The 23,985-nt window shown below is 51.9% G+C and overlaps 8 protein-coding genes across 8 annotated transcripts; 3 read left to right on the top strand and 5 right to left on the bottom strand.

The window, feature by feature from the left end:
• Positions 1-1,218: 1,218 nt before the first annotated feature.
• Positions 1,219-2,400, bottom strand: BU25DRAFT_446586 (uncharacterized protein). The gene is made up of 2 exons (XM_033709495.1): positions 1,975-2,400; positions 1,219-1,919 (listed from the first exon to the last, which is right to left on the bottom strand). The coding sequence occupies exons 1-2, from the start codon at positions 2,275-2,277 to the stop codon at positions 1,491-1,493; spliced, it is 732 nt and encodes a 243-aa protein (XP_033564534.1). The 5' UTR covers positions 2,278-2,400; the 3' UTR covers positions 1,219-1,490.
• A 1,815-nt stretch (positions 2,401-4,215) lies between these two features.
• On the top strand, positions 4,216-5,253 carry BU25DRAFT_362473 (uncharacterized protein). The gene is made up of 2 exons (XM_033703737.1): positions 4,216-4,745; positions 4,797-5,253. Exons 1-2 carry the CDS (start codon positions 4,554-4,556, stop codon positions 4,872-4,874), a joined length of 270 nt encoding a protein of 89 aa, XP_033564533.1. The 5' UTR covers positions 4,216-4,553; the 3' UTR covers positions 4,875-5,253.
• A 482-nt stretch (positions 5,254-5,735) lies between these two features.
• On the top strand, positions 5,736-6,759 carry BU25DRAFT_256267 (uncharacterized protein). The gene is made up of 3 exons (XM_033701669.1): positions 5,736-5,892; positions 5,966-6,092; positions 6,176-6,759. Exons 1-3 carry the CDS (start codon positions 5,818-5,820, stop codon positions 6,646-6,648), a joined length of 675 nt encoding a protein of 224 aa, XP_033564532.1. The 5' UTR covers positions 5,736-5,817; the 3' UTR covers positions 6,649-6,759.
• Positions 6,760-7,247: 488 nt separating this feature from the next.
• BU25DRAFT_256273 (Pkinase-domain-containing protein) lies at positions 7,248-10,327 on the bottom strand. Its single transcript, XM_033701670.1, has 4 exons — positions 10,187-10,327; positions 8,070-10,095; positions 7,920-8,019; positions 7,248-7,867 (listed from the first exon to the last, which is right to left on the bottom strand). Exons 2-4 carry the CDS (start codon positions 10,092-10,094, stop codon positions 7,455-7,457), a joined length of 2,538 nt encoding a protein of 845 aa, XP_033564531.1. The 5' UTR covers position 10,095; positions 10,187-10,327; the 3' UTR covers positions 7,248-7,454.
• An 801-nt stretch (positions 10,328-11,128) lies between these two features.
• Positions 11,129-13,551, bottom strand: BU25DRAFT_362465 (Sodium/hydrogen exchanger). The gene is made up of 2 exons (XM_033703736.1): positions 13,124-13,551; positions 11,129-13,072 (listed from the first exon to the last, which is right to left on the bottom strand). The coding sequence occupies exons 1-2, from the start codon at positions 13,380-13,382 to the stop codon at positions 11,562-11,564; spliced, it is 1,770 nt and encodes a 589-aa protein (XP_033564530.1). The 5' UTR covers positions 13,383-13,551; the 3' UTR covers positions 11,129-11,561.
• A 147-nt stretch (positions 13,552-13,698) lies between these two features.
• On the top strand, positions 13,699-16,299 carry BU25DRAFT_362461 (alpha-actinin-2). The gene is made up of 4 exons (XM_033703735.1): positions 13,699-13,882; positions 13,950-14,016; positions 14,077-15,669; positions 15,722-16,299. Exons 1-4 carry the CDS (start codon positions 13,827-13,829, stop codon positions 15,914-15,916), a joined length of 1,911 nt encoding a protein of 636 aa, XP_033564529.1. The 5' UTR covers positions 13,699-13,826; the 3' UTR covers positions 15,917-16,299.
• Positions 16,300-16,846: 547 nt separating this feature from the next.
• On the bottom strand, positions 16,847-20,845 carry BU25DRAFT_362458 (uncharacterized protein). Its single transcript, XM_033703734.1, has 2 exons — positions 20,484-20,845; positions 16,847-20,416 (listed from the first exon to the last, which is right to left on the bottom strand). Exons 1-2 carry the CDS (start codon positions 20,778-20,780, stop codon positions 17,045-17,047), a joined length of 3,669 nt encoding a protein of 1,222 aa, XP_033564528.1. The 5' UTR covers positions 20,781-20,845; the 3' UTR covers positions 16,847-17,044.
• Positions 20,846-21,652: 807 nt separating this feature from the next.
• Positions 21,653-22,672, bottom strand: BU25DRAFT_408286 (uncharacterized protein). The gene is made up of 2 exons (XM_033705777.1): positions 22,527-22,672; positions 21,653-22,301 (listed from the first exon to the last, which is right to left on the bottom strand). Exons 1-2 carry the CDS (start codon positions 22,593-22,595, stop codon positions 21,858-21,860), a joined length of 513 nt encoding a protein of 170 aa, XP_033564527.1. The 5' UTR covers positions 22,596-22,672; the 3' UTR covers positions 21,653-21,857.
• Between the last annotated feature and the right edge of the window lie 1,313 nt (positions 22,673-23,985).

The raw sequence follows: 23,985 nt of genomic DNA, 5'->3' as shown, positions 1-23,985 counted from the left end.
TCATTTTTACCCGCGACCGCGGTCCCATGATAGTGTATTATCCCGGGTATCCGCAGACACCTGAACACTGCGCTGATCCAGAAGCCTACGCAAGAGACACGAGTCCGTACACTGTTCTCACGAGCACTTTGGGGCTGTTGAAGTTCTGCCATGGCCGGGGTTACTATTGTTAAAGATGTGGGCGAGGGGCCGAATGAGGTTGTGCCGATTACGAAGTGGGAGAGGCAGGAAGAAGTTACGAGTGGGAAGGCGTTGAGTGAGGGTTTTGCAACATTATTTGCGCAGTTGGGTTTATTAGGGATCCGGTGAGTGCCTCTTCCTTGTTGAGTTTGGATGCAAGGGAAGGTGAAGGCTAATGAGTGTGTAGGATGGGTATTTGGTGGGGCTGGTGCCGCAGGTCTTGCAGTAGGAGCTGCATTTGCATGGATGTTGAATGGACATTTGTCGGACACTCGATTTCAAATAGACTTCATCAGCACCGAAATTCAGTCAGACACGCTCTCATCACTGGGAGTTGGAGAGGACTTACAAAGTAGTATAATTGTAATTTCATAGAGAAATGGTTCAGTGTACCATTTCGTGTATGAGAGAGTGCGGGCTGCGTGTGGGCGAAGGCGTTACTTATGAGGAATTCACCAAGCTAACCTCTGTCCATGGCATCAAGACGACCAATGTCTGTGGGTGTGTTTCAACACTATTTTCCGATCAATCATCATTGTGAGAAAAGTGCACGTTTGTTTACTTGGCCACAGCTCAACGTCTTGACACCGCACGCAACGTTGGCTGCACATCTAGGCAGAACTAGCAAGACTGAATTGTTCCAGCTTGCTTTGTGCCGATCCTTTCGTTCAGTGATACTCAATCTGGTACGTCAAATCAGCTCAGCATCAAGACGAAATAAGAGGGCAAGGAAAAATTGAAGCCATGCCGACAGATTTGACTTATACTTACCGGTATACTAGTTTGAAGCAGTGTTTCTCTTCCATGAATGGGTAGTTTCTGGAACCATGGTTTCCTGGAGGAAGTCGACTGTGTTTGCGTGGTGCGCTGTGCAACCAGCTTAATTTCGAAGACACTCTTGCCGAAAAATTCGGTAATCTTGCACGAATGACTGATCATCAACTGTTGTACGGTGCCAATCGGAAAGACTTTGGGTGATCACCATACCGAGAGGCGGTCTTTGAAGTACTCGGCTAGCGTCTGAACTCGCCTCTGATTCTCCTTGATGTGCTGTACAGCATTCTTCACAGCGTCGTCATCCTGCAGATCTCTCGATGCTTTACCGTTGCTCGACCGCTAATCAACAGCTATTCAGGCGATACTAATTCATACAATCATACATACATACTATCTACATCATCGTTGTCCATCAATCATAGCTTCCCTTTCTCGAACTACTAACACAAGCGTTGCCTCAACCTCCGCCTTCACTCCACTATTTAAAGAGTCCCCATGGACCATCCAGCTCCTCCCTCCTCTTCAACCCATGCTTATTCCTCCTGCCCCTCCAATCTCTCAACCCTCTCATCCGCACTCTCCACAAACCTACTCTCCTTCTTCTCTACCAGAAACTTCGCAACAGTGAGCCCGCACATCAACAAGCTCGCAACAAAAAGCGGGGCAACCAAGTGCCTTCCAGTCTGCGTCTCACCACATATACCTCGCTTAGTGTCGAAGATCTGCTGTATCTTGGAGTTCTCCATGGTGAAGTAGCCCACGATGTTGCAGGCTGCCTGCTCACGGGTGCACTTGAAGACGTTGCCAGGGTTGTAGCCTTGCTCCCAGTTGCATTTTCCTTTGTTGTCGGTGTCGTAGACGATTTGTGTGAACATGAAGGCGATTAATGTGATGACAAAGGTCACGGATCCGGGGAGGACGAGGAGAAAGAGCGTGGACTTGCTACTGGTGGGTTTTGAGGTCTGAAGTGTGGATTAGTTGACATCCTCCCAGGATATAGGGGGTTTTGAAACGGACCTTTCGGGTGAGGAAGAACCCAATGATACCGACAAGTCCAGCTATAGCACTCACAGCAGCTGCTGTGAAGATCATGTACTCGTTTGTTGACTCGTACATCAGCCTGACCTTGTGCTTTGTGTCCATATCGTAGCTCGGGCCACGATACCACTCGTAGTAGCCTTGCGGGTATGCTTTGTTCATCCAGCGCATGCCATGGCTCGTTAGATACAGAATAGCAGGAGAGATGCCGACGAGCGCTAGAGAGACGAACAGCGCGCCGCCGTTGAGAATGGTAAGGAGGCGTGGCCAGGTAAGTGCCATTATGTGGTAGTGAAGAAACTTCTCTGAATATTGATTTTACAAACCGTGCATATTGTAGGTATATAAGGGACCATATTGTGTGTTGATGTTCGTGGAGACTTAGTACGCCTAGTAATGTTGGCGTGGATGCCTTACAGCAATACTGCCTTGCCAAGCCAGTAGGAGCAGCTGCGCCTCCACCTTTTGTAGGAGACCCGCTTTGCTACATGAAATCTGTTCGTCTGCCCTTGTACAACCGTCGTTGGCAACGTGGTTGGTTCAGATGTCGAAGTGGTAGTCACAATACGAGTCGTATCGTATCCAGTCAATGGCTGGCGACTTTCGCTCGAGAGGCTGTTTCAGGTGTCTTATCGTAGCCGTTGACCGAGCAACACCATGATCTGTGTAGGATCCCGCGGAAGGTCGTGACGCTTCAACAGCAAAGTCTGTTCATAATACCGTCGCATGAAGCATGATGAGCTAACCGTTGCGCTGGCAGCAAAGGGAATGTCGCTTGAGTCCGCCTCGTGGTAGCCTATCGATTAATGACGCATGTTCGTAATCGCAAGAGTGTTCTAGCGTGTCACAACCTTGGACGATGGTAACGAGTCACTGTTCATCAGAGGAAAGTGTGAGTGAGGAAGAATGGAGCTGACCTTACAATCTCACACTAGCATCAAAAGCTATTTGTGCGACCCTACTTCTATCACCCTGCCTCCCTGACTTCACTGTTGATCTTTCATATAGTCTGTAAGCGATTGATGATTTCCAAGCAACGCTCCGTTTGCCAATCATCTCTAGACAAATGAGTTCTTTGTATTAGAGCAAACCTTAGAGTTTGGAGACCTGCAGTGAACGATTCTCTTCTAATTTCGAAGTGTGCAGCGTCATGACCGACTCAGCAGTTGCTCCCTTTCGTCTCCTCGATGATGTTCAGGACGTCCCCAATGCCCACAGCCAAGGATGGAGCCCAGGGGGCAAGCCAGAACAACACAATACAGCATTCGTCCAGACAGATCTTGCCCCCAACGACTCGTATGTTTACAGCGTAGCCTCCCATGATCCGCCAACTGAAGTCGACAAAGATATGGAGGAGACACCAACACTCTACAACGGACTTTGAGGGACACGGTAGCACCGCCCTTCGACCCCGACAAACCACGCATCACCTGGATCACATCGTGTATGCAATGCATTCTTGCTGACATGCCATGCTCCAGAACAGCTCCTTATTGCTCGCGGTGCAAACGTAATGACCAAGCGACGTTTTGCCTCCTTCACCGGCGGAAGGTTCACGAGTAAATCGATCGATCGGATGCAACATCGTGTACAACACCGGTACTGTTGAAGTTGAAGGGTGAAGATGTCACTGTTTGGGAGGAGAAGCTCAAGCTATTCAATGAGATATGTTCTGAGATCGCCGAACTCTGTTGGGTCAAGCTCACCACTGGACAGCTTCGTGAAGTACGACGTGCTGAAGAAGACCGCAAGAATTGGATGCTCCCATCGATCGATAGTCCCAGAGGAGATTTTCGAAGTGCTGATACATGGGTATCGAAGGTTTACCCAGGTGGAGGCAAGGGTCGCTTGACATACCGAGAGCTCCATGTGGCTGTCGACAACTGATCTTACGCACGGCCGAGCATCGAACTAAGCTTGGATAGCTGTCTGGCAGGGTGGACATGCATCTGCTTTTTGGGTCGATGCGCAAAGGTAGTCTCACTCGGGTCCTTTCCTGGTCTTTGGGTAAAACACAGGCGAACGTTTCGCGAGATTATCGTATCACCTTGGTATGAAGCTGCGGAGGTCGAGGGGTCTACTTCGCTATCTGCGTTTGACTTTTGGGTTCAGCAGAGGCGCGAAGTTTTCCTCGGTTGCGGTCATCATGACTAGTTTGGGTCGTATGCGTTCACCATTTGAAAAGCCTTTGGCTTACAAGACAATTGACTTCCTCCGATGAAATGAAACCACATAACAAAGTGATGAATAAAAGGCCTGGAGTGAGTGTTGATGTTTGAAGATGCCTGCTGCATAGAGCTCTTAGTGCGTGCGGCGGTGCCAAGGCCATGACGAACTCAGCTTCCAGGCTCAACCGCGGCGGCGGTGCAGCCCTTCACATTCAACATCGACCACCTTCACACATATTCATCGCTCACGATACCGCATTTCGATCGCCTACAGGCCCTTCCGTCGGCCCAGCCCCCAATAGCACATACCTCACGATCTGCGCTCGAAGCGCCACCGCCGCCGATAAGCTTCCCGCCTCTGAATAGCCTCAGAGCTCGAAGTCGCCCACCATGGTCAAGCCAGTCGTTTCTGCCATGAATGCATGGACCTGCATTGTCCTGTCCGTGTTCGCCATCGTCATTTTATCCATCATTGGAGCGCTATTCAAGTCGGGTAGTCACACAGTATTGGGTGGGGAAGAGGACCCCGAGGACGGCAACGCTGTAGCTGGCGCAGTCTTTGGAGCAGTGTTCATCTACATCGTATATGGAACCACAGGATATATCGCAAGTATAGATGCTAACACTTCGCAGGGCTTCTTCGTCTTCTGCGGCTTCCAGGCCTTCCTTCACATCCGCGAAAGCCGTCGCGGCGCGATAAGCCTGTCCTAAACGCATACTTGACCAGCTACTCTGGCGAATCATTATGGCATGGTAGAGTTGAGTAATTCGAGGGAGGGATACGAGACGATGATAGATGCCGCGATCCTCAAGCAGACATGGTTGAGCCGAAAGAACTAGATATTCTGCTTTCTACAACACAGCACACGGCGTTGGATGGGATGGGTTGTTTGATACTGGATTTCAGGTGCATGTATAGCTTATGAGATATATCCGTCCATCAACAAGCTTGACACTACAAAAGATTTCGATGTTGTGGATTGAGCAAAGGTTTAAGATACCCCCGTGTCGAGGAATATGAGCTCAACCATACAGTCCAGCGTGCGAGTCTAATAAAGATTCCTTGGCCATAGTTTTCCTTGTACACCGGAAATTGTCATGCACAAGCACGATGTCATTCTCACCATCACCTTGGGCACCGGACTGCGCCTTAGCGCAGGTGACGTGAACATGGTGCTCATCATCCTCAGGCGTCATGTGCCGAAATCGGCGAGTGAACAATAGCGTACCTTTCAAGTCGCCAAATAAAGATGCAACAAATCCCGAGCAGAAGAGTCTGAAACGGTCGAGACAAGAGGCAACGGCGTTCTGCAACGGAAGCGTCGACGCAGGTTCATTCATCGGCTTGTTGGGCGATTGGAAAGGGCAGGCGGTGAAGCACGAGCAGCACCCGGCCGGCGAGACCACTGTGAACCCTGACTTCGGCGAGTGCGCTTGGTCACTCAGCGTTAACTACGCCTCTTATTTCACACCACTCTCACTGCACTAAAACGCTCCTTTTGCTCTTCCCACCACTTGACCGACCCTCTTCACCAATTTCTGTGCTCTCAACCGCCATATTACACCCAATCTACCCCCACCGACGCTCTACCCTTCCTTGCCCCATCACGAAGACTAGAGCACCGGTCACTCAGATATCGAAAGAGAAGGCACCATGGCGGACGCGGCCCAGCGAGTACTCCTGAATGAGTTCAAGGCGCTCAGCAAGGAGACATGGACCAACATCGAGGTACGCTGCCTTGTAATCTCCATGTCGATCCTAGAGTGGCGGCCGCCAATGATGATGACTGACTGCGTTGCAGCTTATGAACGACAACGTCTTTGAGTGGAGCGTGGCCCTCATCGTACTCAATCCCGACTCCTTCTACTATGGTGGCTACTTTAAGGCCAAGATGACCTTCCCCCGCAATTACCCTCATTCCCCGCCAGGTACGTCACCTCAACACCCTGAACCAGGAATGGCAGGAACGGTCTCTTTCGTATGGTGGACGCATGACTAACACCAAGCCCAGACTTCAAGTTCGTGCGACCGCTCTACCACCCCAACATCTACCCCGACGGCCGCCTCTGCATTTCAATCCTGCATCCACCTGGCGATGACGAGATGTCCGGCGAGCTCGCCGCAGAGCGCTGGTCGCCAGTACAGCGCGCCGAGACGGTGCTCCTCTCTATCCTCTCGCTCCTCGATGATGCCGAGACCTCCTCGCCTGCCAATGTCGACGCTAGTGTAATGCTGCGCAACCAACCAGAGCAGTACAAGGAGATGGTCAAGAAGGACACCGAGGCCTCGAAAGCGGATGTCCCTGCAGGCTTCGTGATGCCTACACACGAGACAGCTTGGAAGCGCAAGGAAGAGGAAGGTGACTTCGAAATGAGCTGGGAGGACAGTGACGTCGAGAGCTTTGGCGGCAGCGAGAGCGACTTCGACGAGGAGATGGACTCCGACTTCGAAGGTGAGGAGGACGAAGACGAAGATGACAAGTAGCCTGCTCACTGGCTCTGTCTTCGCTCATTTCCTTCGAATTCGGTTTCTGCATCTTATGGATTTCAACAGCGCGGCGTCTGGTCTTACAGGTGTCTCACAGGGCTGGGGAGAGTCAGACTAGTATCTGTCTCGGTTACGGCGTTATTTCGCATTGCATTGGGAGGCGTTCAGGGACTTGCCCTCCTCGTTCATTACCGGGACATTGCATTTAGAGGAGGAATTTCATATCACATCTACATTGTAGCATGGAAGCACACAATGAACCAACATACCCCAGGTCTTCGCATTGAACCGTCCAGTTAACATATGTTCGCCCTCTACTTCGGAACTTGAAGCTCCTAAGAACATCCAATCGGGACGCAAGGTGCAACATGCCTCGTAGTAAACTCGCATGAAATCTCGAAACTCCAATAAATTATCCCGCTATCGTAATGCGCCCAAATCGTGATAAGGTCATGCTCCAACATATATCGTGCCCTCGACTGCTATATCTACTTTATGTGCAGTCCAAGCTACGTCTTTAGTGCAGCAAGAAATGCTACTGCCATTCTCTTGTGAAAAGAGGGCTGTAGTTGCCGTTATCCAACTCGTGACTCGTTCTCTTCCTATGCACAGAAGCTGTGTCCCCTTATCTTCACCTCGCTCCGCTCCGCTTGCTCGCTCGTACGCTGCAGGCGCACGTTTATCACTGACAAGTATCGATGAAAATATATGGAAAGGGTATCGATCAAGATTTGCAAGGCCCAGAAAAGATAAATACGTTGCGCTGCCTCTCCGCCTCTTTCCAGCTCAGCTCAGCTCAGCATTTAGTGGCTTCCGTTCTTTCTGAAGTTGAGCAACTGGCTGAGGCTGTTGAGACTGCATCCGCTCTTAAGGAAGTCGTGGCTCATGAGCTCAGATGCGCTAGCTCGGCTCTTAACATCGACGCAGAGGCAGACGGAGAGGAAGGCCTTTAGCTCCTTGGACAACTTGTCTGGCTTCTTGAGGCGAGGCGTCCCGTTTGTGGCGATAAGGTAGAGGGCTTTCAAGGGCTCTTCGTTGAGGTAGGGTGGCTCGGATTCAATCATCTCGATGGCCATGATGCCTAGTGACCAGATGTCGACCTTGTTGCCGTACTCTTTTTGCTTGACGACTTCGGGTGCCATCCAGTAGGGTGTGCCGACCATTGTTGCACGCTTGGATCGTTGTTCTGTGAGCTTGGCGCAGAATCCGAAATCGGCTACAGTATAGTTAGCATCGACCAAGTAAAAGCGAGTGTCTGAGAAGCGTACTGATCTTGACATTACCACGTCCATCGAGCAGAACATTGTCACTCTTGATATCTCGGTGGATGATGTTCTGATTGTGCAGGTGCTCCAGACCCTTGCAAGTCTACGCCAAAAGTTAGCAAAACCCATCGTTCTCAGCGTAAAATTCCTTACCTCGAAGCAAATGGTGGCAATCTGGTCTTCGGTGATAGTTGGGTTGTTGTCAATGACATCGGTCAAAGCACCGCCCTCCATAAATTCCATGACTACCCAGAGCTCTGACTGCTCTTCTTGTAGGAAAGCGTCAAGGAAGTTGACAATGTTGGGGTGCTTGCTGTCTTTCATAACGATGATTTCGTTGACGATCAGCTCTTTGCGAGGCTGGTTGCGGAGGTCCATCTGCTTGATAGCGACCTGAGCACGTGGTCCATTCTCCTGCAGAATGCGACGTGCCATGGGCGAGCTCGCACCTTCGCGGATGCGTGCAACGTAGACGGAACCACTGGCACCTTGACCAATCTTCTTCTGCTTGTTGTAGGACTCCAGTGGCTTTTCTTTCGAGACAACTTCTCGGAGCTTCGCCATGACTTCGGTCTCGGACATGCTGGACATGCGAACATCCTTTCGCGGCGTTTCTTCCTTGGGCTTGCTGGTAAGGGCTGCCTCGGCCTTCTTGACGGCATCGTTGACGGGCGCTCCTGTAGGCTTTGCGACGTTCAGTGGCTTCGGTGCCGCAGATGAACCCTGGTATTGCTTCTGTTGCTGTGCCTGGGCACGAACTTGAGGAACCTGGTTCTGGGAACCTGAGTAGCTCGGGCTTGGTTGTATTGGTGGGCGTTGCTGTGAAGTTGGGATCTTAGACTGTGGCGAAGTGCTGTATCCAGAACCATTCTGCTGTTGCCTTGGAGCAGAAGGAGCAGGGCGTTGAGCTGCCATCTGGCGGAGTGATCCTGGCGCTTGAGCTGCTGGGGCTCTTTGGGATCCTGGGGTCGAAGGAGCTGGGCGAGAGGGGTTGTAGCGCGATGCGCTTGAAGGACTCGGATCTCGTTCATCGTAGCCGCCTCCGCCAAACTCTTGCTGAGCCATTGGTACCTTCTTTTGTGGGATTGAAGCATTATACGCAGCCAATTCCTCACGCTCTCGTCGTTCTTGTTCTTGCCTTTGCCTCTCCCTCTCTCGCTCACGTTGCATTCGTGCCTGTTCCTCCTGTCTGCGTCGTTCTTGATCGTAGCGGTCTGCGGAGGAAACGCTGTTCTGTTGCGGAGCTGCATAGCCAGCTGTGGGTGGTGTGTTCTGCTGCGACCCCATGCTGTAGCTGTCCTTGCGCTGATACTGAGCCGGAGGAGCAGGGCGAGGAGGTGCGACCGAGTTTCCACTGCCGCCATAGCCAAGTTGCTTCTCTGATCCAGTGTTGATGCCAGGGGTAGGCGTGAGGCTTGAGTATTGCTGGGAATCTTCGGATCGCTTGACAAGCTTCTCGGTGTAGAATTCCAGCACCTCGAGCACGGCTTTGGGGTTCTTTGCGTAGTCATCCTTGGTCAATGCAGAGGCTGTAAGCAGCTTCTCCCATTCGACAGGCAAACCAACGAAGGCGCCGCTTGTTGGGTCGAAGCCAACGTGAACTCTATGAGTGAAGTTTGTAGGGTTGCTGACACCGCCCATGCTGGGACAGCGTTGGTATATGCTGTCGATCCAGGAGTAGACATCGTCATCTGTTTCGACTTTGCATGTGATAACCTTTGTCGGTCCGTCGCGAGGCGGTGACGAGCCTTTACTGGGATTAAGTGACCGTGTAATCTCGAACGAGAGGGGCTGTGTGTCGGACCTCTCTACGCCTAGAATATCTCGCAATTGAATTGTGTTGGACACCTTGGATGCGTTTGCGCTCTTGAAGAAGTTCAGCTCAAATTCCTTCAAGACCAGCCACCGATCGGCCCAGACAAACGACTTGAACAGACCCTCATCCTTCACCTTAACCATGCCCTCTTTGACCACAGCTGATGATGAGACGCTTCTCTCCGTTTGTGTGCGAGACAGCGACATCGACGAGCTATGGCCGTAAGCAGGCGACTGCATGCTCAGACCAGCCATGTTACCAGGCAGTGTGCTGCTGGTGTTGGGTGTAAGAGCAAGGCGGGGACGACCCGTCGGTGGTTGCGGCGCTGGACGGGCGTCCATGAATTGGTTATTCGAATACATGCTGTAGTAAGGTTAGTAGGGGGTATTGACTTTTGTAGCAGAGAGACCACGAATGTCTTTCATTGTGGGCAAGACAGCGTAGGCTTGCTTACATGAAAACACAGTCACGCTGTCAACAACAGGAAGCGTGGGAGCTCTACAATAGCGAACGGCGGTGAATGGCGGGGTTCAACGAGGCTGACAAGTTGAACAGCGGGCAGGCGGGGCGTGATGCAGCTGGAGAGTTGCCAAACACTGCTCTGCCTGCTCCAGGTATTTGAAGATCGTCGAAGGCTATAGAGTCTTGGTGCAGCTGGGTTGGCGGTAGTCCTCGCAGGCGGTGTCCGTCGGGCTGCACTGCACCGGTCGAACAGTCCTGGCCTGCCGTGAGTGGGGAATGCGTGGAGGTCGATGTCACGCCGAAAGCGAGGGCTCAGCGCTGCATCTGTATATGACAGGAAGCAAGGAGGAGGACGGGAGCAGTAGGCGCGCGGTGAGCGTCTTCGCGCGGCAGCGAAGTGGTTGGAGTCGTGACTTGGTGGAGCCCCGTCTGCTGTCTACTAGGGTTAGCAGCGTCGAGGGTTAAGCGCTAAAGCGGCGGAAGGAGATGCTGACTCTTGACTTGCACGTCCAGCCAATCGACAAGCAGTTTGTAAGTGCCCGCCTACGAAGAACCGGGGTGTGATCGCCACTGAATTGCTGGCAGCAAGCTGGACGAAAATTTGTGTGCAGCGTGCGGGAAAATATTCGAAAATGCTGCTTGCTGTCAACTACGGCGCGTTGACGGCGACGAGCATCTCTCAGCGACGGGCCGGCTGCGCGCCCGCAACACGATCGCCGCCAACGGGGTCAGCGTTTCAGAGCCGCTGTGGGTTGGGCTAGGCGTGCCTTTGAAACGCTTCTAGGGTCGCACAGCAAACCTTCCATAGCCGCCGCCACAGCACATGTGGAAGGTTCTCCTGACCAGTTTATTTCCACCGCGCGACTCTTTGGCCAGAAATAGACAATGAAGGGGTTATGATGTCAAAATTGGCTATAACAACAAAGCTGTCATTGTCGTTGCATGCATCGCCCTGCTGTTGCAATGGTGGATGTGCTGCTGCATCTTGCAGTTGGTTTTGCTCGTGCTGCCTGGCTGCGACCATCAACTCTCACAACGCTGTGACATCTCGTTTCAAGCTCCGCCGCCCCGCCACGACTTCTGAATTCGACATATGACCTCTCTGTCAATGATTTAACCACGCTGGTGGTCTCTGTGATACTCACAGACCACGGACGAGCGCAATGGATCAACGCTTTGAGCCTTCAATGACTTGCTCAAAGGCACCTTGAGTGCAATTGACCAGGCCAAAGAAAGAGGATTTACTGGGTGCAGGGACGACAAACAAACCGGACGAAACCACTTCCGTAGAAACAAGACAAGGAATCCGCCTCATTTCTATAGAGGGATGCTCACACTCGTGAAGTCTGCCCTGTAGACTGAGCAGCCTACTCTACGCCCCATACTCCAAGTACATCCCTGCCAGCACCTTCTTGCTGCTTATTCTTCCGGTCTTGAAGCTTCTTAACCCTTCGCACTGACAGTCCAACACCAAGAGGACCAATGATAGTGCAGAGCACGATTGCCCAGGTGACAACGAGGAATATGTCTGACGGGTCGCTTGAGGTGACTCCCGATGGCGAGAAGATGCCGTTTGACTCGGCGACAGCAGATATCAAGAAGCCGATTTCACCACGAGCACACATTGCCAGTGCAAGAATGAGCGGCGGATGTATGGAGAGGGGCTTTGCTGGGCTCGGTGAGCTTCTTCGTTCGCAACTAGATGTCGGCGCTGAAGGAGCAGCAACAGTTTCAGCTGTGGGCGGCCCAATAGGGGTGGTAGTAGATACTTGACTCGCTGTGACCTCTGCTTTAGACTTGCCCCAGAGGTGAGGGATAGATGGAAATTTGAATTCTTTCAGCAGGCGGCGAACAGTTTTCATTGGGGCGACTGATAGTCTGACAAGCCATAGGCCGCACACTATCTTTGCGAACGCCATGAGAATCGTATAGACGATGCCTCGCCAGACGATTGCTCCGCGGAACATGCGTGTGATTGGAATTGAGAAACCAATCGATGCGAAGAAGAGCGGCTGCAGTATTTTTGACACAGCTTGGTAGTAGTACTGCTCGTAGATGGCCGCGCCGCACAATTTGTCTATCTCTTCATGTAGGTCTGCTGCTTGGGTGGGCTGTGCCGCCTGAGCGCTCTCGGCAGGTGTCCTAGAGGCAGTTGCATCCTTTCGATTGCTAGGACCTGCAATATAACCTGAAGAAGCATCGCTAGAACTGGTGGTTGCCTCTGACTTCCCTTTGGGAGGTGCTGACCTTGCTTTGGTCACGGTGTCAGTATGAGGTACCTCAGAATCCCACCAACTGATCGTTGCGCCGGCAATGTACGCTGCGAACAGGTTCGATGTGCCAGCATAACTAGCGCCAGCGACGAGAGCAACGAGGAGCGCCGTATGGAACGTGAAGGCGGTCTGTGTCTTGCGCAGGAGATCATTTAGTGCTGCACTCGGGTGAGTCTCGCGATACCGGTTGAGCCACAAGGTAACGGGCTTAAGAACGAACAAGCATGCAACCGGGGCCACGACAGCAAAGGCAATTGACACTAGAACGGGGCGAATGATGGTGATAGCGTTGAAGTTCTCACCGCCAAGGTTGGAGATGACCTGTACCATCACCAGCCCAACGACGTCGTCCATCATAGCTGCACTGGTGAGGACAACACCGAGACGAGAGGATGAGAGGCCACTGGAGCCTAGCACGGTGAATGTAGTTCCTAGGCTGGTTGAACATAATGCAGCACCTGCAGCGAAGGCTTGCACTGGAGTGGCATCGAGGAGACCTTGGAGTGTGTATGAAAGACCAATGGGGATGCAAATGCCAGTGAGAGCGACTCCAGATGAGAGCAGTAGGTTGGCCTTCAAAGATTGGAAAGAAGTATGTAGGCCACCTAGCAAGTATTAGCTATTGTTGTACGAATAGTGTGTAGTTCTTGACAAACCCTCATATACGAGCAAGATCAGGCCAAGATAGCCCAATTGGACAAGATTTTCTTCAACTTCGGCTGACAGCCATTTGGCACCCGGGGTTCCCCAAGCGATGCCAATCAAGACCTGACCCAGCAATCCGCAGTACAAAACCCCGTCGAGTATGGCATTGATGACGTTGAGCAGTAACAGAAAAGACGAGAACACAAGGATTAGCACGATGCCAGGCTCGTGATAGGGCAACGACGCGGCATTCTCAGACGCGACGGCCATGGTGGATAATGCAGGCAAGGGCGAATAGACAGCCAATGCGGGTAGGTGCAAGAGTTATGCGCCCCACACGACAGGCGGCTCTGAGTGCGAGCGGTGAATTCAAAAGTGGCAGAGTGTGCAGCAGTTTCCGTGCAATCTGCGTGTGCCATCGGCCTTTGACGTTCTCAACGGTGACTAGAGAAGATTTTGATAGAGTCGACTGACGTGCCCAGCGGCTGATAGCAGGCACAAGCCACAAAGCTTCGACGATCCCTTGGAAGGGTTCAGGGGCCCCCGCAACAGCCGAGTCGGCGCCCGCCTGGCATTGTTTGGGTGCCAACAACCACGCAGCGAGCAGGCAGCAACAGCACTCGACGCCTCGCAGCAAGCATTTTTGGAGTCTTGCACCGCTATTCCTACCCGCAGGCGCCCTGGATAAGGCGATCCTAATGCACACAGACCGCCATGGCTCCGCTTGAGCAGCAATGGGTCAAGGTCCAGCAGAAGACCTTCACAAAGTGGTGCGCAGCCCCGCAGTCACAACGATGGGTCGCAGCCCTGAGGCCATGTGCTAACCACTCAACGCAGGCTGAACAGTAAGCTGAAGAACCGAGATGTCGAAATCCAGGATCTCATTACAGACCTGTCTGACGGCGTGCGTGTCCCTCTCTGACTCCCCTCGTTGCGTTGACCGCCCTCTAACAGGCATGCTCAGATCAACCTCATCCACCTCCTCGAGATCCTCAGTAACGAATCGCTCGGCCGTTATGCCTCCCGACCGAAGCTGCGAGTGCAGAAGTTCGAAAATGTCAACAAATCACTGGACTACATCCGCAGCCGCGGCATTCAGATGACCAACATTGGTGCTGAAGATGTGGTAGATGGCAACAGCAAGATCATTCTGGGTCTGATATGGACCCTGATTCTGCGCTTCACAATCAGCGACATCAACGAAGAGGGTCTGAGTGCGAAGGAGGGCCTGTTACTGTGGTGTCAGCGCAAGACAGCGTGCTACGATGAGGTCGAAGTGCGCGACTTCTCCACAAGCTGGAACGATGGCCTGGCCTTTTGCGCCCTTCTGGACATCCACCGCCCCGACCTGATCGACTACGATAGTCTCGACAAGAGTGACCACCGCGGCAACATGCAGCTTGCTTTCGACATCGCCTCCAAGGAGATTGGCATCCCAGACCTTCTCGATGTAGAAGACGTTTGCGACGTCGCGAAGCCTGACGAGCGCTCCCTCATGACGTACATCGCCTACTGGTTCCACGCTTTCTCCCAAATGGAGCGAGTCGAAAACGCCGGTCGACGAGTAGAGAAGTTCGTGCAGAACATGCAGGGTGCATGGCAGATGCAGAACGACTTCGAAGAACGCATGCGGAAACTTCTTGCAGCGATCGCCGCACAGCGAACGCAATGGGAGGAGGCCAAGTTCGACGGGACATACACGGACGCCAGGAATCAATCAACCGAGTTCACGGCATGGAAACGCAAGAGCAAGCGCAATTGGGTCGCAGAGAAGTCGGATTTGGCTGGGTTATTAGGAAACATAAAGACGAAGCTGGCGACCTATCGCCTGCGGCCATACGATCCTCCAGCAGAGCTGAGCTTGGAGACGTTGGATGCAGCATGGGCAGGTCTGATGAAAGCGGAGCGTGACCGCTCACAAGTCATCAATGAAACGATCCGTGACATCAAGAACGCTCTCCGCAAGTCGTTTGCAGACAAAGCTAACGACTTCGCTCTCGCACTGAACACACTTGGAACCTCGATATCAGCGCTGGAGGGTGAAGTCGAAGACCAACTGGAACACACCAAGGAGATCAGCAAGTCGCTCGCGCCACTTGACGAGTATCTGAACCTCATTGCTTCTATCGACGAGCAATGCGCCGAAGCAAATATCGAAGAGAACGACTTCACAACATATACTTACGATGAACTCGAGTACGAGCTGAGTCTGGTACGCAACTCAGTCTCGAAGAAACTCGCCTTCTTAGAAAACCAGATGGTTGCTCGTAACATGACGAATCTGACACCGATACAACTGGAAGAGTTCGAATCAGTGTTTCGACACTTCGACCGCGACTTGTCGAATTCGCTGGCCGAACTGGAGTTCTCGGCAGCCCTGGCAAGTCTGGGGCTTGTGTACGACGACGAGGAGATGCACCAGAAGTTCCGTGAAACGAGCGGTGGCCGTGACTATGTTACCTTCGAGCAGTTCATTCGCTTCATGGTCGATGAGACGGAGGATCAAAATACAGCTGAGCAGGTCTTCGAGTCGTTCAAGGAGGTCGCGGACGGCAAGGTTCGTCCATTAGCTCCCCGCCTACCACTGACCAAGTACTGACGTGATACAGCCATACGTTACTGAACTCGATCTCCGCCACTCTCTCGTCCCTGACGAGGTCATCGAAGATCTTATCTCTACGATGCCCGAGCACAAAGGACCAGATATGCAAGAAGATCGTGATCTTCCCAAGTACGATTACATCACCTACATGGAGCGGTACATGAACGCGAAACGTGAGGAGCAGCAGGTGAACGGTGGATAGAATCCCGAGAACCCCTGGCTTAAGCGTTCGATGACCGACTCTGCTATGATCGAACGTTTGAGCGACTCGACTATGAGTATGCTGCTCGGAGAAAGAACGGTGTTGACGCCGGTCTTCCTATGAGCCACATACAGGACAAAGAATAGGCATGACTCTGCGTTGTCATGATCATGGGAAAGGGGAAGGACGCAGTGAAGAGAAGGAACGAAGATTGTAAGCTTCTGGGACGCAGCTTGATTGTTTGGATTTTGCATAGCGATGTTATGGCGTCCAATTTGGATATCTCTACTGTTGGGTGTTTGGGGGCACAAAGGTACCATGGTCGCGGTCTGAGGCCGCAGGATCAGGTCGAAGTCACCAATAGCAACATAAGTGCATCTAATACATCAATACAGAAATATTGTCTTCAAGGTAAAGTTGCCCTTCATTGCGCACTGACTGTTGACTTGGAAGCTATAAAGTCATCAGCATACTTTCAAAGACCGCCCCAAAAAAACGTACAAAAGGCACCACGGTCGAGATCCACAATGTCTTGCTCAAGTATGCTCCAACATATACCGCACTCTCCTCTATGTGGAGTAAGCCCCAACCGACCAAAACGATCATCCTATTTGGCGACCAGTACGAGCGAACCTCTGGAATCTCTTCGAACCCGCCAGGCGCTAGAGAAGATAGGGAAGGTGCTGGGTGTGCTGAACGAACGTGTTGAGGGTATGCGGTGTTTGTGGCTAAGCATGGGAAGGAGCTCGCGTGGACGCCGAGGTACGGTCCGGAACATGCGATTGAGGCGATGGATGGGAAGGTGATGGTTGTGCACTAGGCTGGAGATCGGTTCCTGCTGTACTTGTACTGGTTCTTAGCATCTGACCGAAACAGCAGAATGAACAGGAAGTGAGTGCGGTGCAACGCAACACATATTCAAATGCGCCACCAAAGAACGTGATCTCGTTAGACTATCTAAATATCGTAACAATGCCATAATAACCTGGAGAGCACTTCCAAACGCCATACTATGCCATAAAGTAAACCAACGAAGTCGTCTGCGCATGCAGTCTGCCGGCTAGCCACAACGCCTTCCTTCATAACCCAATTCCAATTCCAATCCTCAAAAGCCTCTGCATCCAAAAATCACCTTGCGACCACAGCAGTGTCCGGCACCACCACTTCTACACTCGCTCTCCCATCCACGGACCAATCTTCCAACAATTTCGTCAACTTAGCAAGGCTGACCGGTTTCATAATGTACGAATCCACCCCAGCCGTATACGCTTTCTTCTGATCGGTCACGCTTGCCAGTCCCGTAAGCGCAATAATCAAACTGTGATGTGCCAATCCCCCTTCCTGCAACCTCGCATTGTATTCCGCTTCGATCTCGCGGATCTGCCGTGTAGCTTCGAAACCATTCATGATGGGCATCGAGAGATCCATCAAGATGATGTCTGGCGGAGAGGATGGAGGGGAGTAGAGGAGCGTGCGGTATGTGTTTACGGCTTGAAGACCATCGGAGGCGCTGGAAATGGATGTGTAGCCGCGCTTCTTCATGCCGACTTGGAGGAGGCGGAGGTTAATTGCGTTGTCGTCGACGAGGAGAACGCGGTGGCTCGGATTTGAGGGGTCTGGATTTAAGACTGGAGTAAGCTTTGCTGCTGAGTTGATAACTGAGGGCGCTTTGGTGGGCGTTGGGGTAATCTGGTTCTCATCGGAGTCTGTGAGTTTCGCTGACAAGGAAACTGAACGAGTGGTGGTGCTTCCGGGATCGGAGGGAAGGAGATTGGAGTTGGATTTGGATTGGTCTTGATAAAGATCGAGACTGTCCTGTATGACAATGGGAGCCTGGAAAGACGCTGGTACAACACCAGAAATACTGAGATCTCCGGCTGCGGCTGTGATGCTGTCAATCGGTGATTTCCCTAAGTCTTCCGTAATATCGTTGTTTGCAAGGTCTGTATCTTCCGAGTGGGAGCGGTCCAGGCAAGCTTGCAGAGCTCGCGCGAGCTTATGTGGTCCAAAGGGACGGCGAATGTCCTCGATGTTGTGGCTGATTACGTCTGCCTTCCGATTTTGCACTGAGCCTGTGCTACGAAGCACCATGATCATGGTTTGGCAGTCAGGAGCAGAGAGCTGGGGAGACTCGCGCAACAGAGAATCGAGACCTGCTTCCTCAACAACAATGATGTCGACCGGGCTGTCTTTGTGCCATTGGCTGACTGAAACCCCACACCATGCACTGAGGTATGCTGTTAAGCTCTCACGCATCAGTCGAGACGCTTCTTGTTGAATACTTGTTCCCTCCCCTCCTTCATGCCAGTAGACAGCAACTGATTTGCCGCTCGCCTGAGTCATGATCTGTCGCATGCTGCTGTTTTCATCAGCGGAGCTGTTACTGACCTCAGGTGAGTTCGAGTTCACAGCGGAACCGATTCTGGAACCGGATGCTGGGTTCCTAACCAAAGGGATGCTGACGGTGGCTTTGGTACCAACCCCAACTGTGGACTCAATATCGATGTGGCCGCCGAGCTTGCCAACGATCGACTTGACAAGTGACAGCCCGAGCCCAATACCAGGCGCTTGGTTCGACTCTTGAGCGAAGGGCGTGAAGAGCTTATCCCTGAGGTACGCAGGAGATATGCCCTGACCAGAGTCTATGACTGCCAAAACACAGTACTCATTAGCATCCGCTTCGGAGGTCTGCGTCTCGAGCTTAACGTGTACGAAACCAGCTTTGGTGTACTTGAGTGAGTTGCCGACCAGATTCATCACAATACGTCTCAAGGATCCAGGTTCGCACCAGTACGTCCAGTTCTGTTCCGAGATTTCAACAATAAGCTCCACGTCCGGCTTGCAGGGAGAAAGTTTTGTCAGATCGCTTGATGTACTGATACGAGACCTAATATCTCCAGTCTCGTGACGCAATGCTCGATTTTGGAGATCGCTGAATGCGTGTCCTACTGCTACGCCCTCGACAACCTCCTCGATCAGTACAGCAAGGTCGATGTTGCGATGCGCGCTCAAATTCGTTTGGAGGGCGTCGGAAGGTTCCGATCGTATTTCATCTGCTAGAGCCGGCATGGCACTGCCAGGTTTGCTCTTCTCAAAAGCGTTGATCTTGCTGTAATCTAGCACCATGTTGACTGTGTCAAGTAGCGTCCTCGCACAACTTTCGGCAGTATTGACCAATGACTGTTGAAACGAAGTACAGGTAGTATCCTGCAGGAACTCGCACGAAGCCAAGATTCCGTGAAGTGGCGATCGAAGTTCGTGAGAAATTGAGCCGATGAAATCGCTCTTCTGTTCGTTTGCCTTGGAGTTCGCGAGTCTAAGGAGCTCCGTGTCGACACAGTTGTTAAATGTAATACAATGCAGAAACTCCAAATTGTGCGAGAAATTACGGTATTCCGAGCAGTTGTACACAAAGCAAGCGGCTGAACGACTCGTGGTTGAATCCCATAAAGGTATGAACATAATCTGACGGGCTTTCGGGAAACAGGCATGTAGGTTCGCAAAGTCCGCGGAAGCCCGCTCTCGACGTCGCCTGGAGTTCGGTCGTCCAGAAAGTACACTTCCGTTGTCTGAAGCATCAGACAACTCTTGCCCTTCATGGTCGAATGTGAACATCTTCCCTCGTGGATACCGCTTGATGATCTTCAAAAGCTCCTCGGGAGTGAAAGACGTGAACTCTGGCTGATCCGGTGATTTGCTGACGGAGCGATAGGTGTGAGCGAGAACCTCGGTACTACCGTTACGCTTCCTCCGTATCTCTGGACTTGAAGATCGGGTACTCGGTTTAGTTGTAGTTGGAGAGTCAGAGCCGTCTAGCGGCTGATTAGGTTGCCGTAGATCTTTTCGTCTTGAGCCTTCAGCGGTCGTATTTTCGTTTGTGTGGTCATCTCCGAGGAAAGGGTGTTGTGACGGCACAGCCGCTAACGATGTGTCGAGGAAAAGCACACCACCTCCGCCTTCTTCAATGTCCACTGCTTCTCGTAGCAACTCTGCAGCTCGTGTAATCACTTCAATACGCTCAGAGCCATCAGCAGTGCGCCGAGAATCGGCATCCGAATCGGGGTCAATCGATTCGCTCTCGCTATGATGACTATAGCGCCGCCTGTTCTTCGCATTCTCTGGTGTTGGATCAACATATGCTGACAAGCACTCGTTCATCCTGAAAGTACGTCGGCGATCTTTCTTGTCCCTGGTCATCTCGAGGTGCTGCATCACGTTGTCTGCCATGACACCGAGGAAGCCTTTCTCGTTGCGCGTGAGTGCTGGTCTTACTTTGGAATCAAGAACGTAGAGAGACCCAATGTTGATGCCGCAGCTTGTACGCAAGGGCACACCGGCATAGTATCGGAAATGCGGTGGTCCTGCTATGAAGCTGAGTTGGTCGAAACGTTCATCTTTACTCAGGTCAAGCACCTCAAACAAGGCCGGTCCACCCTCTGGCGGCGGTAGTGTTGAGATTGTGTGTTCACAAAGTCTGCCTGCCTTAGGGACTCTGACGCACTACGTAATATGTCAGTTGTGATAGTCCATGCAAATAAAAAGCTAGACAAAGAGGAGGGGCACTCACTCCAGCCCAAATTGCGTCCTCAGGGTTGTCATACTGTGCAGCATCGTCCAGATGGACTGTCTTGGTACTCTCAGCGACAAAATATTGGGTCTCCTCGTCAATCAGCGAGATCATTGCGCGCTCTGCGTTCAATCTCCATGCTGTAAGTTGCGCGTGCGCTGTAAGGACAGTGTCTATTGGTTCCGCAGCCACTGGTGGGCGAAAGTACTTGTAAAGCTCCCGCGCTCGTTCTCGGTCGTCGGCGGTGTTTTGAGGCAAACCCACATAAGGGCGACTCGCGAATGAGCAATCCACCATGCTCGCGGTAAGTGTGTGGGAGCTGAACCCTCGTTCCTTGGCAGAAAATCGAGGGCATCCTCTCATTAACAGATTGGGCTGTTAGCCAAGTTCCTCCTCAAGTGTTCCCCGTGGCTAGTTGGCTCGTGCGGCGTTACGGATGCGCCGGTCTGCGCCGTTAGAGTGGTTAAGGGTCCAGAACTTTGAGCCACACGTGGGAAGTTTCGGAGGGATTCACAGGCACAGTATTTTCATTGTTCTTCACATTGCGACTCGACTGAGACCTCTCCCGGCCAGTGAGCTATACAAAGAAGCACTTTTCAGGAACTTTCACAAGAGAAATGTCTGGGAATGCTTTCCCAAATCAACAGAAAATCCAAATACTAATCGGGCCGTTGGAAGAAAGACGCCACTCCGTGCATGATGCGTTCTAGACCTCAGCCTCCGTCAACGACGCTGAGAAAGTCCCAGAACCCTCCTGGGAACCTCCCCACAAAGAATTTCCATGCAAAGTCTGAGCACACATGGCGTACTGTAACTTTTCTATAGGTGACGTCACGCCCCGCTTTCCCGAGTTCATGCTCCATTTTGGAAAGGCGCGATGCGCTGAGCCTCCACGGCTCCAAACGGCCTGTAGAGTTGACGGGATTCGACAGTTTTCTTAGCTCCATCTTGTCTTTGTTTTTGACGACCAAACCACCTCGAAGCCACTCGACCAGATGCTCCTCTCAGCCCATCAACGCCCAAAAAGCCAAATTCGGCGGGGCGCAGTTTGCAATGAATGTGCAGAGAGATTGCGGATTCGACCAGCTCGAAATGACCAGCCACCAGAATTTCTTGACTACGGACTCTGCGATCGAATTTCAACACTAATTGCACTCGTACTGTTTTCCAAAGCTCTCCCTACTCTTTCCTCCCCATCCTGTAACATCGCATGCCCAGACGTGACGGGATACAAAAAGTAGCCCAAACGTCTTTCCGGAGCTCATCATTCTCCACGAAGCCGAAGTCTTGTGGTAGTACGGCTAAGTTGGTTCGGATCTTCTCTCTTCGACTTCGCCAGATCTTGCTCACGGAGGCTCTGAAGTCTTGTCGAGTTTATCGAAGCGTCGCACAGACGATACCGTCTTCGCTGATCTCGGTTCGTGCGGCAGTGCTTATGTCGATAGCGATGTCGATTTCCTGTAGCTCGCTGGAAGCTGTTGAGAAACCACGTTGCTTGTGAGGGTCTTTCATACGCATCTCGTTGCTCTTGATTTGCATCGCGTCCAAGCGCCAGATAGTTTGAGGGGCCCACCTTCGCACAGTGGGACTTGTATCGAATGGATGTCCATCAATATACGGATTGGCAATGCTACTGAGCAGGTGATGAGCAGTTTCTAGACCATTGCCTACTGCCGTGCTGTTAGTGTTGTCAACATGGATAATCAGTTGAGGATGTAACTCCAAGTGCTCCAGCATTCCGCGCGCACCGTTGGGACTGTAATGCTTCAAAGCATGGATACATGAGTGACCGAGCGATTGGAACGCCTCGTTATAAGTCTGTCGATATGTAAGTAAAACCTCCGTTGGTTACCAAACAGTCACGAGGGAGAGCTGGGCGTGGTTTCGAGTCGGAGCTAGCTTGAACGTTATGGGTGGCAACTCTAAGTCGACGTTTGTTCGTGCCAGCGTACACGGAATGTTTTCGTAGATCATCAGCCGGAGCTCAGTTGGCAGATTGAGGATGCGAAACGTCTTGTGTGCGCTGAAGAAATAGTCGCTTACCGCCATGGTATTATGTGCCGTCTCTGACATGCCAAGATAGGGTGAAGTGTGGTCGGCAACTAGATCCATCTTGATAGGGAGAGATGAGGTCGTAATGCGAGCTTGTAAGCGCCGTGTTCGCAACGACGAGAAAGGACTGATGTGTGTTGCCTGACAATCTGCGAAAAGAAAAGAAAGAAGGAGAAGGACAATACTGTGATAGATGCAGAAGTTGACACGAGGTCGAGTCATCACGTGCTAGGCAAATGTTCCGCTCCTGCCCTCTCATGCAAGCCCCACACAACCGTGGTTGTACTGCCGATCCCCTTCTTTGCCGTCATACCCACACAGTAAGAGATACCCACGCCTCCTGCGCTCACAAAGGTTCCAATACCCCATCAAACGCCCAAAACTCCTCCCACTCCTCATTGCCCATGACGAACTTCTGTAAGCCAGAGCTTCCTTCAAAGCGTAGAACATGATTTACAGCAGCACGTGGCTGCTCATCGGCCTCGAAATCAAGCTTCCTGGGAAGGATTGTAACGTCAACTTGAAGTTTGCCATCATCCCTGTTCCAAGCACTGCGAATAGACTTCTGAAGTGAAATCCGACAGCTGCGGAGGTTGTTGATATTTGAAGTTGTGTTGCATCACTTGATCTTGTATCGTGCGGGTGGCGCGAATTTGATGGCTATATCAACATTGTGTAACTCGTTCCACCAGGTGGCTGCTGGTGAATGCCGTGGGGCTTGTCGAACCCCAGTTCTGCATGGCCGGGTGCGTATACAGGCGTGTATTCTGAGTTGTCCCGAACTCAAGTACATGGCCAAGCACCTGATGAGCTGCTCGGAGACCATTGTCTATCGAGGTCTGATCGGTGTTGGATACGCGAACGATAAGTCGAGGTTCCCAGTACAGCTTTTTACGCGCTCGGCGTCCCTTCTTCCTCTTCATAGAAGTAATGCAGCGGTGCTTTGAGCAGTTTGACCGCTTCTTTGTGAAATCGACAAGTAAGCAGAACCTCCAGTGGCGAGCTGAGGTGAAAGTGACCTGGAAAGTGGCCTAGAAGTTCTGGAGGAAGAGAACCAGGAATATGTAGAAGAGCAGGAGGAACAGATATGCTCATGTAAATGAAATTTCTCGTTTAGATGTAGCTCATAGATTGCATTGAGATGACAATGAATAACTGACCACCGAGAAAATGTTCGCCAAACGTTTTCATAACCAGCAACGATTTCCTCCAATGATTTGCTTTCATGCGACTCGTATATCGCCCTCCTGTGCAGTTCTAGACCTCACAGCCAAATGCCCTGCTGAGTCAGCTGCTTGCGCACAGGCAGACAGAAGTACTTCTCCTCAGTCATGTCATTAGAATCGTCTGGGTAGAAGCAGCCGGTCACGTGGTGGCCGAGGATGCCGAAGAATGTTGGTTTGGATATTTCAATGAGGTGACCGTTGAGGTGAACGCACCCTCCAAACCT

The sequence above is a fragment of the Macroventuria anomochaeta genome, assembly GCF_010093625.1.
Source record: "Macroventuria anomochaeta strain CBS 525.71 unplaced genomic scaffold BU25scaffold_7, whole genome shotgun sequence".
In the NCBI taxonomy this organism is placed as follows: domain Eukaryota; kingdom Fungi; phylum Ascomycota; class Dothideomycetes; order Pleosporales; family Didymellaceae; genus Macroventuria; species Macroventuria anomochaeta.
The sequence above is the reverse complement of the archived record's forward strand: the minus strand, read 5'-3'. Positions and strand labels throughout refer to the sequence as shown.

Coding starts and splice junctions, on each gene's coding strand:
- BU25DRAFT_446586 (XM_033709495.1), bottom strand. CDS start 2,277: ATGGCACTTACCTGGCCACGCCTCCTTACCATTCTCAACGGCGGCGCG. Junction 1,920..1,974: donor GGTTCTTCCTCACCCGAAAG/GTCCGTTTCAAA, acceptor TCCACACTTCAG/ACCTCAAAACCCACCAGTAG.
- BU25DRAFT_256273 (XM_033701670.1), bottom strand. CDS start 10,094: ATGTATTCGAATAACCAATTCATGGACGCCCGTCCAGCGCCGCAACCA. Junction 8,020..8,069: donor TTGCCACCATTTGCTTCGAG/GTAAGGAATTTT, acceptor CTTTTGGCGTAG/ACTTGCAAGGGTCTGGAGCA. Junction 7,868..7,919: donor ACGTGGTAATGTCAAGATCA/GTACGCTTCTCA, acceptor ACTATACTGTAG/CCGATTTCGGATTCTGCGCC.
- BU25DRAFT_256267 (XM_033701669.1), top strand. CDS start 5,818: ATGGCGGACGCGGCCCAGCGAGTACTCCTGAATGAGTTCAAGGCGCTC. Junction 5,893..5,965: donor AGACATGGACCAACATCGAG/GTACGCTGCCTT, acceptor ACTGCGTTGCAG/CTTATGAACGACAACGTCTT. Junction 6,093..6,175: donor TTACCCTCATTCCCCGCCAG/GTACGTCACCTC, acceptor CACCAAGCCCAG/ACTTCAAGTTCGTGCGACCG.
- BU25DRAFT_362458 (XM_033703734.1), bottom strand. CDS start 20,780: ATGGTGGATTGCTCATTCGCGAGTCGCCCTTATGTGGGTTTGCCTCAA. Junction 20,417..20,483: donor AGGACGCAATTTGGGCTGGA/GTGAGTGCCCCT, acceptor CATATTACGTAG/TGCGTCAGAGTCCCTAAGGC.
- BU25DRAFT_362473 (XM_033703737.1), top strand. CDS start 4,554: ATGGTCAAGCCAGTCGTTTCTGCCATGAATGCATGGACCTGCATTGTC. Junction 4,746..4,796: donor GAGCAGTGTTCATCTACATC/GTATATGGAACC, acceptor AACACTTCGCAG/GGCTTCTTCGTCTTCTGCGG.
- BU25DRAFT_362461 (XM_033703735.1), top strand. CDS start 13,827: ATGGCTCCGCTTGAGCAGCAATGGGTCAAGGTCCAGCAGAAGACCTTC. Junction 14,017..14,076: donor TTACAGACCTGTCTGACGGC/GTGCGTGTCCCT, acceptor AGGCATGCTCAG/ATCAACCTCATCCACCTCCT. Junction 15,670..15,721: donor AGGAGGTCGCGGACGGCAAG/GTTCGTCCATTA, acceptor GACGTGATACAG/CCATACGTTACTGAACTCGA.
- BU25DRAFT_362465 (XM_033703736.1), bottom strand. CDS start 13,382: ATGGCCGTCGCGTCTGAGAATGCCGCGTCGTTGCCCTATCACGAGCCT. Junction 13,073..13,123: donor GATCTTGCTCGTATATGAGG/GTTTGTCAAGAA, acceptor AATACTTGCTAG/GTGGCCTACATACTTCTTTC.
- BU25DRAFT_408286 (XM_033705777.1), bottom strand. CDS start 22,595: ATGGATCTAGTTGCCGACCACACTTCACCCTATCTTGGCATGTCAGAG. Junction 22,302..22,526: donor CGGCACATAATACCATGGCG/GTAAGCGACTAT, acceptor ACATATCGACAG/ACTTATAACGAGGCGTTCCA.